Below are 13,734 nucleotides of genomic sequence, written 5' to 3' on the forward strand. Positions count from 1 at the left end.
TTTAAGACATACATACTCGTATTAAAAACTAAAAAGTCCAAAAAGAAATTAAGAGAGAAAAGAGTCTTACATGACGATCAAGAGTGATAAGTTGTTGGTGGGTGGCTGAAGGAGGAGAGTCATTGGAGCTAATGACTTTGTTTGTTGAAGACGTTGAATAAACTACAAGGGAATTACTCTTCTTAAAATACTCTATTGTATTTACACTTAAATTCTTCATAACCTTCAAATTGATCCTCATTCTCTCCTGGTAAGAAGAATTTGCCTTTCGTTTATATCGTATTTCGAGTTTTAATTAACAAGGTTTTAATCTCTTAGAGAGTTGTTTGTTGGATTAATATAGCAATGGCTTGGAGAGCTATATAATAGATTAATGGGGAGGGAGTTGTTACTTGTTAGCATCCGACTATATTTAGCTCCTTCAAACTATATTATTCATCATTTGGTCAGTACACTTAGTAGGTCACTCACCGTGTGTAAAAGCTTTTCACATTGGAGACTTTGACTAAGCTTTTCCTTTCTATCAAGTTGACTACCTATTTACTAGTGCAACTTGTAATTTATAATGTTTTTCTTCTGTTTTTTTTAGGTAAGGAGAAGGATCTTATTTGAATCAGACCTCTCACGTTTTAGTCGGTTCAGCCACGCAGGTCAACGCTTAATAACAGTGGGTGGCAAGGGAATCCTCACTCACAAACACAAGCTGATGACGAGGCTCGAACTTATGACCTTTCAAATCACAAGCTGAGTTTCTCACCCTCTATTAGAAAAAGCAAAAAAAGATATGCCAAGTTACACGGAAAGAACAAACCTGGTCATCCCTCTGATAACTCGAACTACACAGCATAAAAATGATACGCGTAATTCTAACAAATACAGAGTAGCTCGCACAAAACTGAGCAGCACTGCCCCAAATGATACAACGTTGGCCTAAGATAAATGAGACGAGCACACAATGATACCACACAATAATCCAGATCAAAATCTAAAGAACCAGTTGGCAGGATTTTCACATTTTTATCTCTTCATCACTGAGATTTTGAATTACATAAGTACGATATGATATTATGTAATTCACGTACCAAATTTCCCTCCATGGATTAATTGCCTAAAAGTTCCTGGATATTTTTTACAGATACTTGTCTTTTCTTCTCTGTATCTGGTGCATTTCTTACTTCCGCGTGTGGATCTGGCTTGTCCAGCGTCTATCATAAATGAAACATCGTTCCTTCTCCATGGGATGGGCATAACCGCATAACAAGCAGAACTGTTTTCAAACTATATTGCAGAATACACAAGTCAAATGTCAAGGAGAACTTGGAAACACCACAAGCCCTGCAGCCTGCAGATATGTTCAGGAAAATTGATGAAGCAAGCAAAAGATTCAGCCAACATCTTAGAACGAATGCAATATAGTACTAGGCGACTAGCAGTTCTGCATTTCTTAATACCAGACCGACGGCCCCGTGACTATCTCAATATATTCTAAACAGATTCCTCAATTGAACTTTAACCCATTAACAATGGTTTTCTAAGGTAATAGATTCTGCAGATTGCTCCTAGTAACAAAAAAGTTGCATCTCTTTCACGAAGTAATATAGGGTTGCCGATTTCCATCCCAACCTTCTCATTTTAAGTGACTTCTTATTGCACTTTCCCCTTAAGTATGTCTTGGAAAATTCCTAAATAATCAGACTTTTTATTTCACCTAAGCATCTACGTAGGATTATGATCCTCAACCTATAACATATTAACATGGATATGGACACCTACACTTTCATTATGAGCAAATAAAAACAAAAAAGAGTTCTGTACTTCATACTTGTTGCTGACTCTAAGTTTCAAAGTTGTGATACGCATCCCAAAAGATTAAAAAGCTACTTATTGGGATTATTTCCATAGAGTTAATGGGATACAACATTTAGTTGACTTATTAAGGAGGTGCATTTTTGGTAAGCATGAGATTCTTGTGTCAAATTGTCCGATTATTCCATGTCTATTAGGAGTTGTGAGTCTTGAGAGTTGAGACCTGGGATATTAGTGAAGTCTAGAAATAGAGATCTTGTTTAAGAGAGATTTGTATGCCTCAAACCCTACAGGGCCCAAATCAAGGTTTTTGTCCATAAAGTGGGTCTTAAGGGCACACTTGGATTGGGTGTAATGGATTATGGGGGTAATAAAAGTCAAACCACCATAATAAAAAGACAATGTAGGTGAATTGAGGTGGTTGCAAGGAGGGTGGTGTGGTGGTATTGTGATGAGAAGTTGTGGTAGTGGTGGTGTTGTGAGGAGAAGGGAGGAAGGGGGGAAGTAATTACCCCCTAAATGAGGGTAATAATCACCCTAGTGGGATGGTGGATAACTATTCCCCCCATGATGAAGGTATTTGTTCCCCCTTCCCTTTTATTTTCTTCTTGCCAACACTAGCTTGTTCCCTTTACCACCACTACATCCCCTCATCATCACCTTCAATTACTTTAATTTGACTTTTATTACCCCTTTAATACATTACCTTCAATCCAAGCATGCCCTAAGTCTTAACGGACACTAAGTGAGTTTATGGAGAGGAATACAATACATATTAGCTGCAAACACAAATATACACCAAATTAATATTTAAGTGTATATGCTTATAGGCCAAGGAGAGTCCAACCCTGTTATACAGTGGATACAAATTGTTGTTTCCAGTTCCAATATTGAATGTTTTATCCCCCAACACCACCAACAGCAAATTTTATTCTCGATGAAAAACTGTGGAACCCTTCAACCTGAAATTCATTTTGAATTACATTGGCAACAGCACTTAACTTTACACGAGGCAGGGCATAATATCACAAAAGACACTTCAGTGAATTAGTACTTTTAAAATGAAACAGAGAAACAATTACACTAAAAAAATCTACACACAACAGCAATACTTTTCAAAAAATAAAAATAAGCAAGCTTATAGCAATAGAAGAGATCAGGAAAAGCTATAGTGTACATACCCCTAAATTGAAGGGTAAATAATGTTGTTAGCGTGATTATTGTTGGGTGCCAAAACTCACTTAAGTATTCAAGTGGTCTTCTCAACATTAGCTGAATTGGCAGAATTCATTGGAGCCCGTAGATCAGATGACTAATGTCTCAAAATATGCAATTATGTCTTCCCAGCTGCCTGTTGGTTATGCGCATCTGTATTTTTCCTCTTATCTGTACTTCTAGAAGCAGGTTTTTTAGTAGTTGTTGATGACCCAAATGCTCCTAGTGCTTCTAAAAAAAACCTCTTATTAGGAACTATACCATCTTGATCCATACACTTTAACAACTTCTGTAAAAGATCTTTCATGTTTGCCTTAGTGTAAGCTTTGTAAAGAAGCTTATAAGTCGAAGAATTCGGGTGGACACCATAATCTCGTGCACTGTCCAGGAGCATGTCTGCCTCCATTGGTAAGCTATTCAAGCAGTAAACATCTAACATAGCATTCAGTGTTGACACTTTCAACTCCTTCTTAGATGCAATGATCCCATCAAATGTTTCCCTTGCTCTCGAAACATAGTCACATAATCCATACATCACAATGACACTCTCATATGTAATATAATTAGGGGTGTATCCCATACTGGTTATATTATGGAAAATGCTCTCCGCTTTCTCTCGAAGCCGTGCCTTCCCATAGTTGACAATCATTGAATTAAATGTGGGAAGTGTTGGCCTCTCCTTAGAACGTAACAAGCTCTTGAAAACTTGCTCCATCTTCTCAAATTCTTGTCTCTTTCCATAGGCATCAATCAGCAGATTAAAAGTGATTATATCAGGCTTACATTGATTGCTTTTCATGCGAGACAAAACATCTTCCATTTCTCTGATCATCCCATTTTTCCCATATGCATCCATCACACCATTGAATGTGAAAATATCAGGTGAAACTATGCTCTCTTCAAGATCCTTAAACAGTGCATTAACTTGATTAACATTCCGTGCTTGTGCAAAGGCTCTTAAGAGAATATTGTATGTCACGATACTTGGCTTACAGCGCTCCATCCCCTTCATCTTATTGAAATATCCGAGACCTTTTTCCAAGGCCTTAGACTTGTCACGAGAGTGTAGATGTGCTGTTATGAGAGCGTTGTAAACAGAGGTGTCAGGCCGACATCCACTGTTACGCATCTCTGAGAAAAGCCACATTGCCATCCTAGTTTGACCTTTCCTCCCCATAACCGAAATCAATTTTGAATATATACCATTGTCTGCAATATACCACCTTTGTTTCTGCATCCATCTAAAAACCTGAATGTCAATCCAAAACATTGTTATTAACAGACTTAATGAATATACACGCACAATCCAAAGCTCAGTGTGAAATCGTCATCATTAGGCTCTTAGCTTCAAGAAAATCATATTCAAAACTCCTGAAGCTGAGCCCTTTTTTCTCACCTCATAGACAGCAGCCAATTTGAGAAAATTCAGTAGTTCAAATTCTAATTTTTATGAGCCTACTTTTCCTATTGCATCAAGTTTATGTCTTGAGAAATTCATCCATCACATTACAATAACAATTATAACATAATTAAGCATCTGCAACAAGAACAGTGTCCATATAACAAATACTACTTCCGTCTCATATTTCTTTTTCGGGGTGTCCTAAAAAAACAAGTCACATTCATAGCTAGTAATTTAGATTATGAATTTCCCCATATTACTCCTACTTTTCTTTAATATATGATCCAAATTGTACCATAAATAATATGAAGTAACCTGAATTATCTCTAATCAAATGTGGCCTATTCAAGAGGGACGGACTGAGTAATGTACATCAACACCTAAACAACAAACTCACGAAGGCACAAACTAGATTATCATGCAAAAAATAGCTTTTTTTCTTCTAATATCGCTTAAAAAATAGATTATCCTTACAAAAAATAGCTTTTTTTTCTTCTAATATCGCTTGAAAACCTACAAACAAACAAAAAATCAAAGAAAAACCGGAATAAACATACATAAAGATTAAATTTAAAAAAGAACCCATAAATCCTAACCTCGAGACATTGAAGCCAATTATCACTTTTACCCAGTTCTTCAAAGAGCATAAAACAATGCTCCGTCCTCAAAAGTTTAACATATTTGTTCAAAGTTGATAACAAGGGCTCTTTATCACTGAAATTCCTCAAAATTACACGAACAAGTTCATATGCCTCGGAATTATCACTCTTTGAAACAGATCTTTTGTGGGACCTGGACGAATTACAGCTAATTTTGAGGCTGGATTTTAATTTTATTGAAGATTTTTGCAATACAACAAATGGGTATGAAGCAATTTGAGAGTAGGGTGAAGAAGAAGAAAGAGAGAAATGGGTCAAATAATTTGGATTTATAGGGTTTTGAAGAATCCCAATTACAGCATTTGGGGACATTTCAATTGGCTGAACTTAGGAGTTTCCGAAATTGGGGGTTTTGGAGGGAAAAAAGAGGGAGTAGATAGATGGGGGTAGAAATAGTGTGGAACACCGAACACCCAAACACGGGATATAATTTGATTGTAGGGTTATTCACTTATTCCCTTAATGGCTTTATACTTTTTATTTTTCTTTTGGAGTAATACTTACGGCAAATTGCAAAATACAACCCTCAAGATTTATCTCTTTATGAGTTACAACTAGGGGTGTTCAATCGGTCTAAACCCGAACCGGACCGAAGAATGAAATTTTGAAATTCAAGACCCGAAGACTACCGGACCGATCATCCGTGGACCTGACCTGGACCGGACCAAAAAAATCGGTCCAAAACCCGGACCGGACCGGTTTGGACCGGTTGTAAACCTATTTTTATATATTTTTAATTTTTTCTACAAATTATGGTAAAAACGAAAAAATATATTAAAAAAAATTAATTGTTTAAGGGCTCTTTTGTAAGATAAAATAAAATATATCACAATATAGTAATTTTTACAACATAGTAAAGGAGAGAATTAAATTTTTGAATAGTTTATATTATATTTTATTAAGAAAATATCGGTACGGTCCAAAACCGGATTTTGGATCGGACCGAAGACCGAAATTTGATATTTCTCGACCCGAAGACCGGACCGATGCCTTCGGTCCGGTCCGATCCGGTCCATTTTTTCGGTTCGGGCCAATTTTTGCACACCCCTAGTTACAACCTCAAACTTTCATTAACCCAAAACTTAACTCTCTACTTTGAATTACAACCTCGGATAAAATTCCGGCAAACGGCATCTGAAAATAATGTCATAATTATAATTTCAACCAATTTCTACCAATTAAATAAATTTGAAAAAAGCATCAAACCAATCTTCATCACGCTTCATCACCATCATCAAACAGGACACTACCAACACATCAAACATCACGCATCATGATCATCCAATCTTGACCATCATAGACCAAAACCAGCCATGGAGATCGAGGGTTCAACTAGCTCAAAATTTTTACTAGAACCCGATTCAACCGCCATTTTTGGAAGAGCAAATGGGTTTAATTCAAACGACTTAATTAATTTGCGGAGGTGTTTGGTTAAGACATGTTTGAGAGAAGAAAAATATGTTTTTTAAAGGAACCTTCTGAAAAAGTTAATTGGAAGTATTTGATTATGAGAGGTTTAGAAGAGAGTTTTTGGTGTAAAAGTCAACTCTCAAGAAACTCAACATACAACCTTTTTGCAATTAGAGGTTTTAGAAAGTGGATGTCAAATGACTATTTTTTCCTAATATTGTCTAAATTCACAATACTTACCAAGATTAGTGTTGCGGGATCTTTTATGGTGATGACGTGTCACGCGTTCCTCGGAGGTATCAAGTACGAGATGGCACGAACCTCTAACAACCTGCAAAACTAGAATATTCCCGTAGGAATATTCCCTCTGATGCCTAAGTAAGTATAGACTAGAAAGAGAAGTGATTTTAGAGAGAAGGCAGAGCAAAGATAGTTTTAAGGTAGGTGGGAATGAATTGAATTCCCTTTTACCTTGGGATCTGAGCTATTTATGAGGCCAGGGTTTCTTGGGATTTGATCCCACAACCCTAGCTGCAGGATGTGTTGCCTACTGGGGATTTGGGACACGTGTCCTTGGGCAATAATTGATGGACCCTTTGCAATTTGGGCCTGGCCACCAACAAATGTGGGCTTTTGATAAAGACATTGTTCTTTTATTGTTTAAGTATGTAGGCTTGAGCCATCTTCCAAGCCTTGGACCCATGAATCACCTGGAGGTGGGCTGTACTCACCTTTCAGCCCCTTTGGGCCTTATTGTGGAGATATTCAAGCCCACGTCATTTGCCCCTCATGAGGAGTGAAAACGGACGTTAGTTTTTACTGCTCTTGGGAGGCACTGTAGCACCACCGTAGTCTTCGAACCCTTGTTCTTAAAGTTCTTCATTTTAGGGGAATTGAATTTCCATGGAAGTCTTCTCTTTAATCCAATAGGTAATATTTCTTTTGAGGAAACGTGTTTATCGATTTTTGTTATTTTTGTTCCCTTCTCCTGTCTATGATATGTTGGTCTGGTCAAAAACTGGGGACGGCGACCTGTTATTTTGACGTCTTCATTTCTCAAGTTATGCCCCCCGTCTTGAGCCCATTCTTCAGTCTGTGCAGGATATCATGGTGCAAATAGAGGAAGATCCATGTTTCGAGGGGGAATCTTCTTCTCCCATGGAGGAGGATGCTCCTATAAATGAGAGTGCCAAGGGTGCGCCAGCGGGCCCGTCCAAGAGTGAAGAAGATCACCTTCATCCTTGCGACATCTTCCCCATTCAGATGTGGCTGCATTATTTAACCGAGCAGGGAGCTGATTATGGGGCGTCTTTGAACTTGGGCTCTGAATACAAGTTCTGCATGCCAGCCGGCATGGATTGCACCAGCTTTGGTTTGGTGGAAGGGGAGTTTGCCGTGTATAGCTCATTTTTAAAACTGGGCATGAGGTTTCCTCCTCACCCTTTTGTGGTGGAGGTACTGGACGGTTTCAACATAGGGTTGAACCAGATGTCTCCCAACTCCTGGGTCGGCGTGTTTGGATACATTGCCAGGTGTGAACTTGAGGGCATCACCCCTTGTTTCCCAGCATTTCTCAAAATAGCTTCAATGTCCAAAGTTCCTCAGGCCGCCGAGGGTTGGCTAGCCCTTAGTTATAGGGGAGCATACAGGACGGTCATGGGCAAGGCGTTCAAATGGCACCACTGGCAAAAAAAATGGGTTGTTATTAGGACTACTGATCTAGAGATGTGTAGCCGAATGAGGCAGTGGACGCTTCAACCAAACTTTGTTGGAAGAAATGGTTCCTTTCCTCCGGTTTCTGCCGCCCTTTGGAAACGGAATTCGTCGCTTTTCAAGGCCAAGCTGCTCACAGTGGGAACCAAGACGGCATATATACCTGAGGGGTGGTTGCCTCATTTGGATCAGTTGGACAATCCTATCTTCCTCTCGGCTGTGGGCTTGTGTCCGTATATGCCGAGAGGTAATACTTTGTAACCTGAGTCTTTCGTTGTCCTTTTTTATGTTTTCTTGACGCCTTCCCCTTTATTTCATACGAGGCCAAGGAGAAGCTAGACGACGCAGCTAAGGGCCGAGTGGACATGCCGTCCTGGCTGGCTGAGGTGCTTGATGCAAGTACCTTTAAGGCACTGCAACGTTAGAAGGCCGACCCGAAGCAGGCCGTCCAGCAGCCTGATCCTCCCGCGGAGGAAAAGAAGGTATTACTTATGCCTTCTAAAATATGTGATCTCCTTCGGTGTTTGCGACTGACGTTGTTTTATCTTCCCAGGGTTCGAGGAAAGCTGCCACGACTGCATCGCTGTCCTCCAAGCGCAAAGCTGGTGGCATAGGAAAGCCTTCCTTCAAGCCGGCAGTTTCGAAGGCGTCTTTGCCCAGGACACTCCCAGGGCTGGGGAGTTTTCCTCTCCTAGTTCCCAGAAAGCTAAGAAGGAGATTGATCCGCTTGGGGGAATTCCGGAAGACGTCCGCCGGAACATTCCTCCAAAGATGGCGGAGAGGGCTAGGAATTCGGGTGGTAAGTTTTACTCCAACATCGTAACCACTTGCTGTTCTTCGTCTAGCAGTTCTATAGTCTCTCCCAGAGATTCTAAGGCTGTTATTTTTCTAATAGAAATACCTGACCCTCAGAAAGCCATTGATGATAAGTTGGATCAGATCCCTTCTTCAGGCCGGTTTACTTCTCGGGACCGCGTCAAGATAATGAACCAAATGCGCAGTGCTATTCCTCCGGAGTATGCAGCGACTCTTCCCGAGGCGGCCGAGACTTAGCTTGCTGCCATGCAGTCCTCTGTGCTGGATGTAAGTTTTGTTGTCCTTGTGTTTAGGAAAATGTTTTTGTTTCGAAATTTATACTTGCCGCTTTGCAGATGTTTATTCTGCTGGATTCGCTGAAGAAGTGGCGCACTTCCTTGGTGCATGAAGAGGCTAGACACCGCCTTCTTGCTAGTCAGTGCGGCGATCAGAATTTTGTTGGGCTAGAGGAGCTTCGTCTCAACAGGAAGGAGGAGATTGACGCGTTGATCAGGTCCCTGGCTTCTCAACGTGCTGAAAACAAGCAGCGTCCTGAACAGATTGATCAGAACTTTCAAGAGACGAAGGATCTATCTAAGAAGACAAAGGAGAAAGAGGCTGAGCTTTCTCGTCTTGACGCCAAGTTTAAGGAATTGGAGTCACAGCTGGAAGCGGCCCGTAAGGAAGTGGCTAAGACCAAGGAGGTGCGTAGCCAGTCTGCCGTGCTTGGTGATAGGTCGATCCGAGGGGGCATTGAACTGGCTTGGAATTCGGAGTTCGCCAGTATGCGCCCCTTCAGCTGGTTCGAGAAGTTCATAGATTATCAGGTGGAGGTGGAGAAATCCCTGAAAGAAGGACGTCCTCCTCCTGAATTTGTTCCCGGCGATGATGATGAATAAGGCATTCTAGGGGCCTTGTATTTATTTTGGGATTTTTGTTGTTGCGACGCCTCGCTTAATGGCGCTACGTGCATAATTTGTAATTATAACTGACTTTTTGGAATGACTAGGTGTCTTTTGAACGTTTTTTGTTCTTTGTTTTATCTTATTTGTCGTTCCTGCTTATTATTTATGATGTTGGTTAGTTCAACATTTATAGCTGACGCCCCTAAATAGGGACAGCAATTATTGCCTTGGTCTTTATTGCCAAGGTCTTTAGCTACTTCATATAGCTGCTGAAAAATGTGTATCCCCTGTGTTCTAGGTGATCAGCCTAGTGAGGGTGCTAATCTGGGCCACTTCTTAGGCCTTTAAACGACTAGTCTTTAATTTTTAAGAGAATGTAATTGTCTGGGCCTCTTTAGGAGATTGGATAACATATTGTCCGCATTCCAGGTGCGTAAAATCGGACGCCCCTGCATGTCTTGGATCCGGTAGGTTCCATCTCGAACTTCCTCATAGATCTCGTATGGACCTTCCCAGGCAGGGGTGAGTTTCCCTTGTTCGTTAGCGCGTCCAACGGCTTCCATCTTCCTTAGCACAAAATCTCCAACGTTTAAGATTATTCTAGAGACCTTTTTGTTGTACTCACTACTACAAAAATGTCCAAAGAGATCTCCTAAAACAGACTCTTTAGAGATTAATTAACGGGTCTCTTTAGTTAAAAAGACCTCATTTTATAAATAACAGGTCTCTTATATTCACCTTGGCCCGCTTACTCGACAATAAAAGATAAAAATGAGACCCATTAATATGGATAAGAGGTCTCTTATGTACGTGGGGTCCACTAAGTTAAAAAGAAGAGAGCCGTTAACTCTCATAATGGGTCTGTTTCCTAAATCAATTACTCCGTAATATAGTAATAGATACTCATTTGTGTAGAAGCCGGAATCAAGCCCAATTTTCTTTCCCCGTTCCTTCTACCAGCGAAAAAAAACCCAAGTCCCCGTTTCAGATCTAATCGAGTTCGCAGAGAATTCAATCATCCGAATCTTCAATTATTTCTCCTTTGTTCTCAATCAAAACCCTCAATTTATCTTCCTTAATCATTCCCCAGTGTCACTAATATCCGCAGCTCACTGGAATTGAATAAGAAGCCCTAATTTTTGAAATCTGAATTTCAATTTCTAAGCTTCAATTGATTCAATGTATAATGCAAATTTCGTCGTTCAAATCCAAATCATCCGTGGAGGGTTTTGTATGGATAGTCCAGGCACATAGCTCAAACAATAGATCTAATAGACAAAGATGGATCGAAGCTAAAGTGAAGTTGAAGAAATTACCGGTCACGAATCTGTAAAGCTCGTTCTCTCTCTCTCTCTCTCTCTCTCTCTCTCTCTCTCTCTCTCTCTATATATATATATATATATATATATATATATATATATATATATATATATATATATATATATATATATATATATATATATATATTCATTCTTTAGTTAATTGAATGTTTGAGCATTCGCAAAGTTTTTTTGCTTGTGAAAAATGTTACGGAATTAGAATTACATTATAATTCTAATATCCTAGAGTTAGAGTTTAACCTAAACTATTATTCCTAAAGTCTTGGTACTCACGTAAGGCTTGGTACTCACGTAATGCTAAGCAATAGCATATATCTTAGATTTGTTAAAACTCCAGGCCTTATAGTATTAGGATATATTTTACGGTAACCATTGTACTATAAATATTCATTGCTCAATCAATACAAAGCAAGCTTTTCTCCTCTCTATTATATTTTACATGGTATCAAGAGCAAGGTTCCTATAAACACGTTTTTTTTCCCCAATGGCGGGTGATGAAGCAACACCGCCTCCACCTAAAAAAAGTTGAACCAGATTCCTCGTTTTATCTAGGTAGTCAGGATCGTCCGGGTGATTTTATCACTCCAACTAGACTCCGTAATAATAATTATGATGAATGGGCTAGCGATATTCAAACTGCATTAGAAGCACGACGAAAGTTCCAGTTCTTGGATGGTACAATCACGTCTCCAATTGCACCATGCACACAATCGGATTGGACTACAATCAATGCTATGCTCGTCTCCTGGATCACAAACACAATTGATCCTGAGGTAAAATCTCAATTGACAAAATATAGAGATCCCAAGCGCTTATGGGATCATCTTAAACATCGTTTTTCTGTTGTTAATGGCCCTGGAATTCAACAAATAAAATTTGCAATTGCCCGTTGTGAACAAACGAAATCTATGACTGTCTCTCAATATTATGGTAAATTGAATGCTTTGTGGGAGGATTTAAATAATCTTGAACCTATTATTACTTGTACATGTTGCTCTAATTGTTCTGCTGCAGATCAACATGTTAAAAGACGTGAATCGACTAAATTACATGAATTTTTGATGGGATTATATACCCCGTATTATGCTCAACAACGTACTAATATTTTGTCTCAAGATCCCTTACCTAGTCTTGATCGGGCATATCAATTAGTGACACAAGATGAACGTCTCCGGTTAGCCAAACCCGCGATGGAGGACAACCAATCTAAGGTGGTTGGTTTTGCTATTCGTGCAACTGCAGGCATGAACCGTCACATTAACACTGATGTACCATTTTGCACAAATTGCCAAAAATCAGGCGACGATATTACAACATGCTGGGTCCTAAATCCTTGCGTCCATTGCAATAAATCAAGTCATTCAAGTGAAGATTGTTATGAAGTTGTGGGATATCTAGAAAATTCAATGGAAAGGCCCATCACATGGGCGTGGAGGCAACTTAATTGCCAAATTCAATCATGGACGTGGCAGGTCCACTGGAACTCGCGACCCAGTTTCTCGTGGCCCAGCTCATGCACACACAATCCAAGTTTCGCAGCAGCCCACGCCTACTGCAACAAATCAAGGTAACCAATCCTCCACAGATCAGGCCCAAAATTTATTCACACCTGACCAATGGAAGGCCATAGCAGACTTATTTGGCAATACACCTGTACCGGACCACCGACTTAATGGTAAGTTTAATACCAATTTTTGGATAATTGACACCGGAGCAACGCATCATGTCACCGGTGATAAATCTTTGTTGTTTAATATTTCGGATATTTATGATTGCCCGATTTCACTTCCAAACGGCAAAACGGAGAATGCAACTCAAGGAGGCTCGGTCCGATTATCAGAAAATATTGTACTAAATAATGTCCTCTATGTTCCTCAATTTAGCTGCAATTTACTTTCGGTTTCTCAATTAAATGATGATTTACATGGAATTGTCAAATTTAATTCTTCTATGTGTGCAATGCAGGACCAAACGGGGGAGCTGATTGGAAAGGGAGTTAGACGAGGTGGACTTTACTACTTCGGAGAAACTGACTCGGTGCAACATGTTTTGGTGAATGGAGCGACATCGACATTGGAGTTGTGGCACAAAAGGATGGGGCATCCCTCAGAAAAAGTAGTAAAGTTACTTTCTCCTAGTATTGACCTTAGAGGTAGTTTGAATAAAGCTTGTGAAGTATGTTTTCGTGCTAAGCAGTCTCGAGACAAATTCCTTATTAGTGATAATAAAGCTAGTCGTGTTTTTGAGAAAATTCATTGTGATTTATGGGGATCATATAGGCATGTTTCTTCTTGTGGCGCTCGTTATTTTTTTTTACTATAGTTGATGATTTTCTAGAGCCGTTTGGGTATATTTGCTGAATGATAAAACAGAAGTTTGTCGTACTTTTATGAATTTTATTGTCATGATTGAACGCCAATTTTCTCAAACAATTAAAATAGTGCAAAGTGATAATGGCACAGAATTTAATTGTCTGCGTGATTATTTTT

At 39.5% G+C, this 13,734-nt stretch overlaps 1 protein-coding gene across 4 annotated transcripts; it reads right to left on the minus strand.

Annotated features, from left to right (window-relative positions):
• Nucleotides 1–799: 799 nt before the first annotated feature.
• LOC110792655 (pentatricopeptide repeat-containing protein At4g39620, chloroplastic) lies at nucleotides 800–5,519 on the minus strand. 4 transcript variants are annotated; one of them, XR_008930685.1, is made up of 3 exons: nucleotides 5,020–5,519; nucleotides 2,988–4,270; nucleotides 800–1,278 (listed from the first exon to the last, which is right to left on the minus strand). XR_008930685.1 is itself a non-coding variant. In XM_056840516.1 (2 exons), the coding sequence occupies exons 1-2, from the start codon at nucleotides 5,392–5,394 to the stop codon at nucleotides 3,140–3,142; spliced, it is 1,506 nt and encodes a 501-aa protein (XP_056696494.1). In that variant the 5' UTR covers nucleotides 5,395–5,519; the 3' UTR covers nucleotides 2,832–3,139. The 4 variants fall into 4 exon arrangements, 1 of the variants encoding a protein (XP_056696494.1); XR_008930684.1 differs by having other exon boundaries at nucleotides 800–1,342; XR_008930686.1 differs by lacking the exon at nucleotides 800–1,278 and adding an exon at nucleotides 1,350–2,768.
• Between the last annotated feature and the right edge of the window lie 8,215 nt (nucleotides 5,520–13,734).

The sequence above is a fragment of the Spinacia oleracea genome, chromosome 3 (genome assembly GCF_020520425.1).
Source record: "Spinacia oleracea cultivar Varoflay chromosome 3, BTI_SOV_V1, whole genome shotgun sequence".
Taxonomy (NCBI): Eukaryota; Viridiplantae; Streptophyta; class Magnoliopsida; order Caryophyllales; family Amaranthaceae; genus Spinacia; species Spinacia oleracea.

Excerpts from the sequence above, each read along its gene's own strand:
- LOC110792655 (XM_056840516.1), bottom strand. The coding sequence starts at position 5,394 with ATGTCCCCAAATGCTGTAATTGGGATTCTTCAAAACCCTATAAATCCA. Across the intron at positions 4,271-5,019 it reads ATTGGCTTCAATGTCTCGAG|GTTTTTAGATGGATGCAGAA; the intron begins GTTAGGATTTAT and ends ATTGACATTCAG.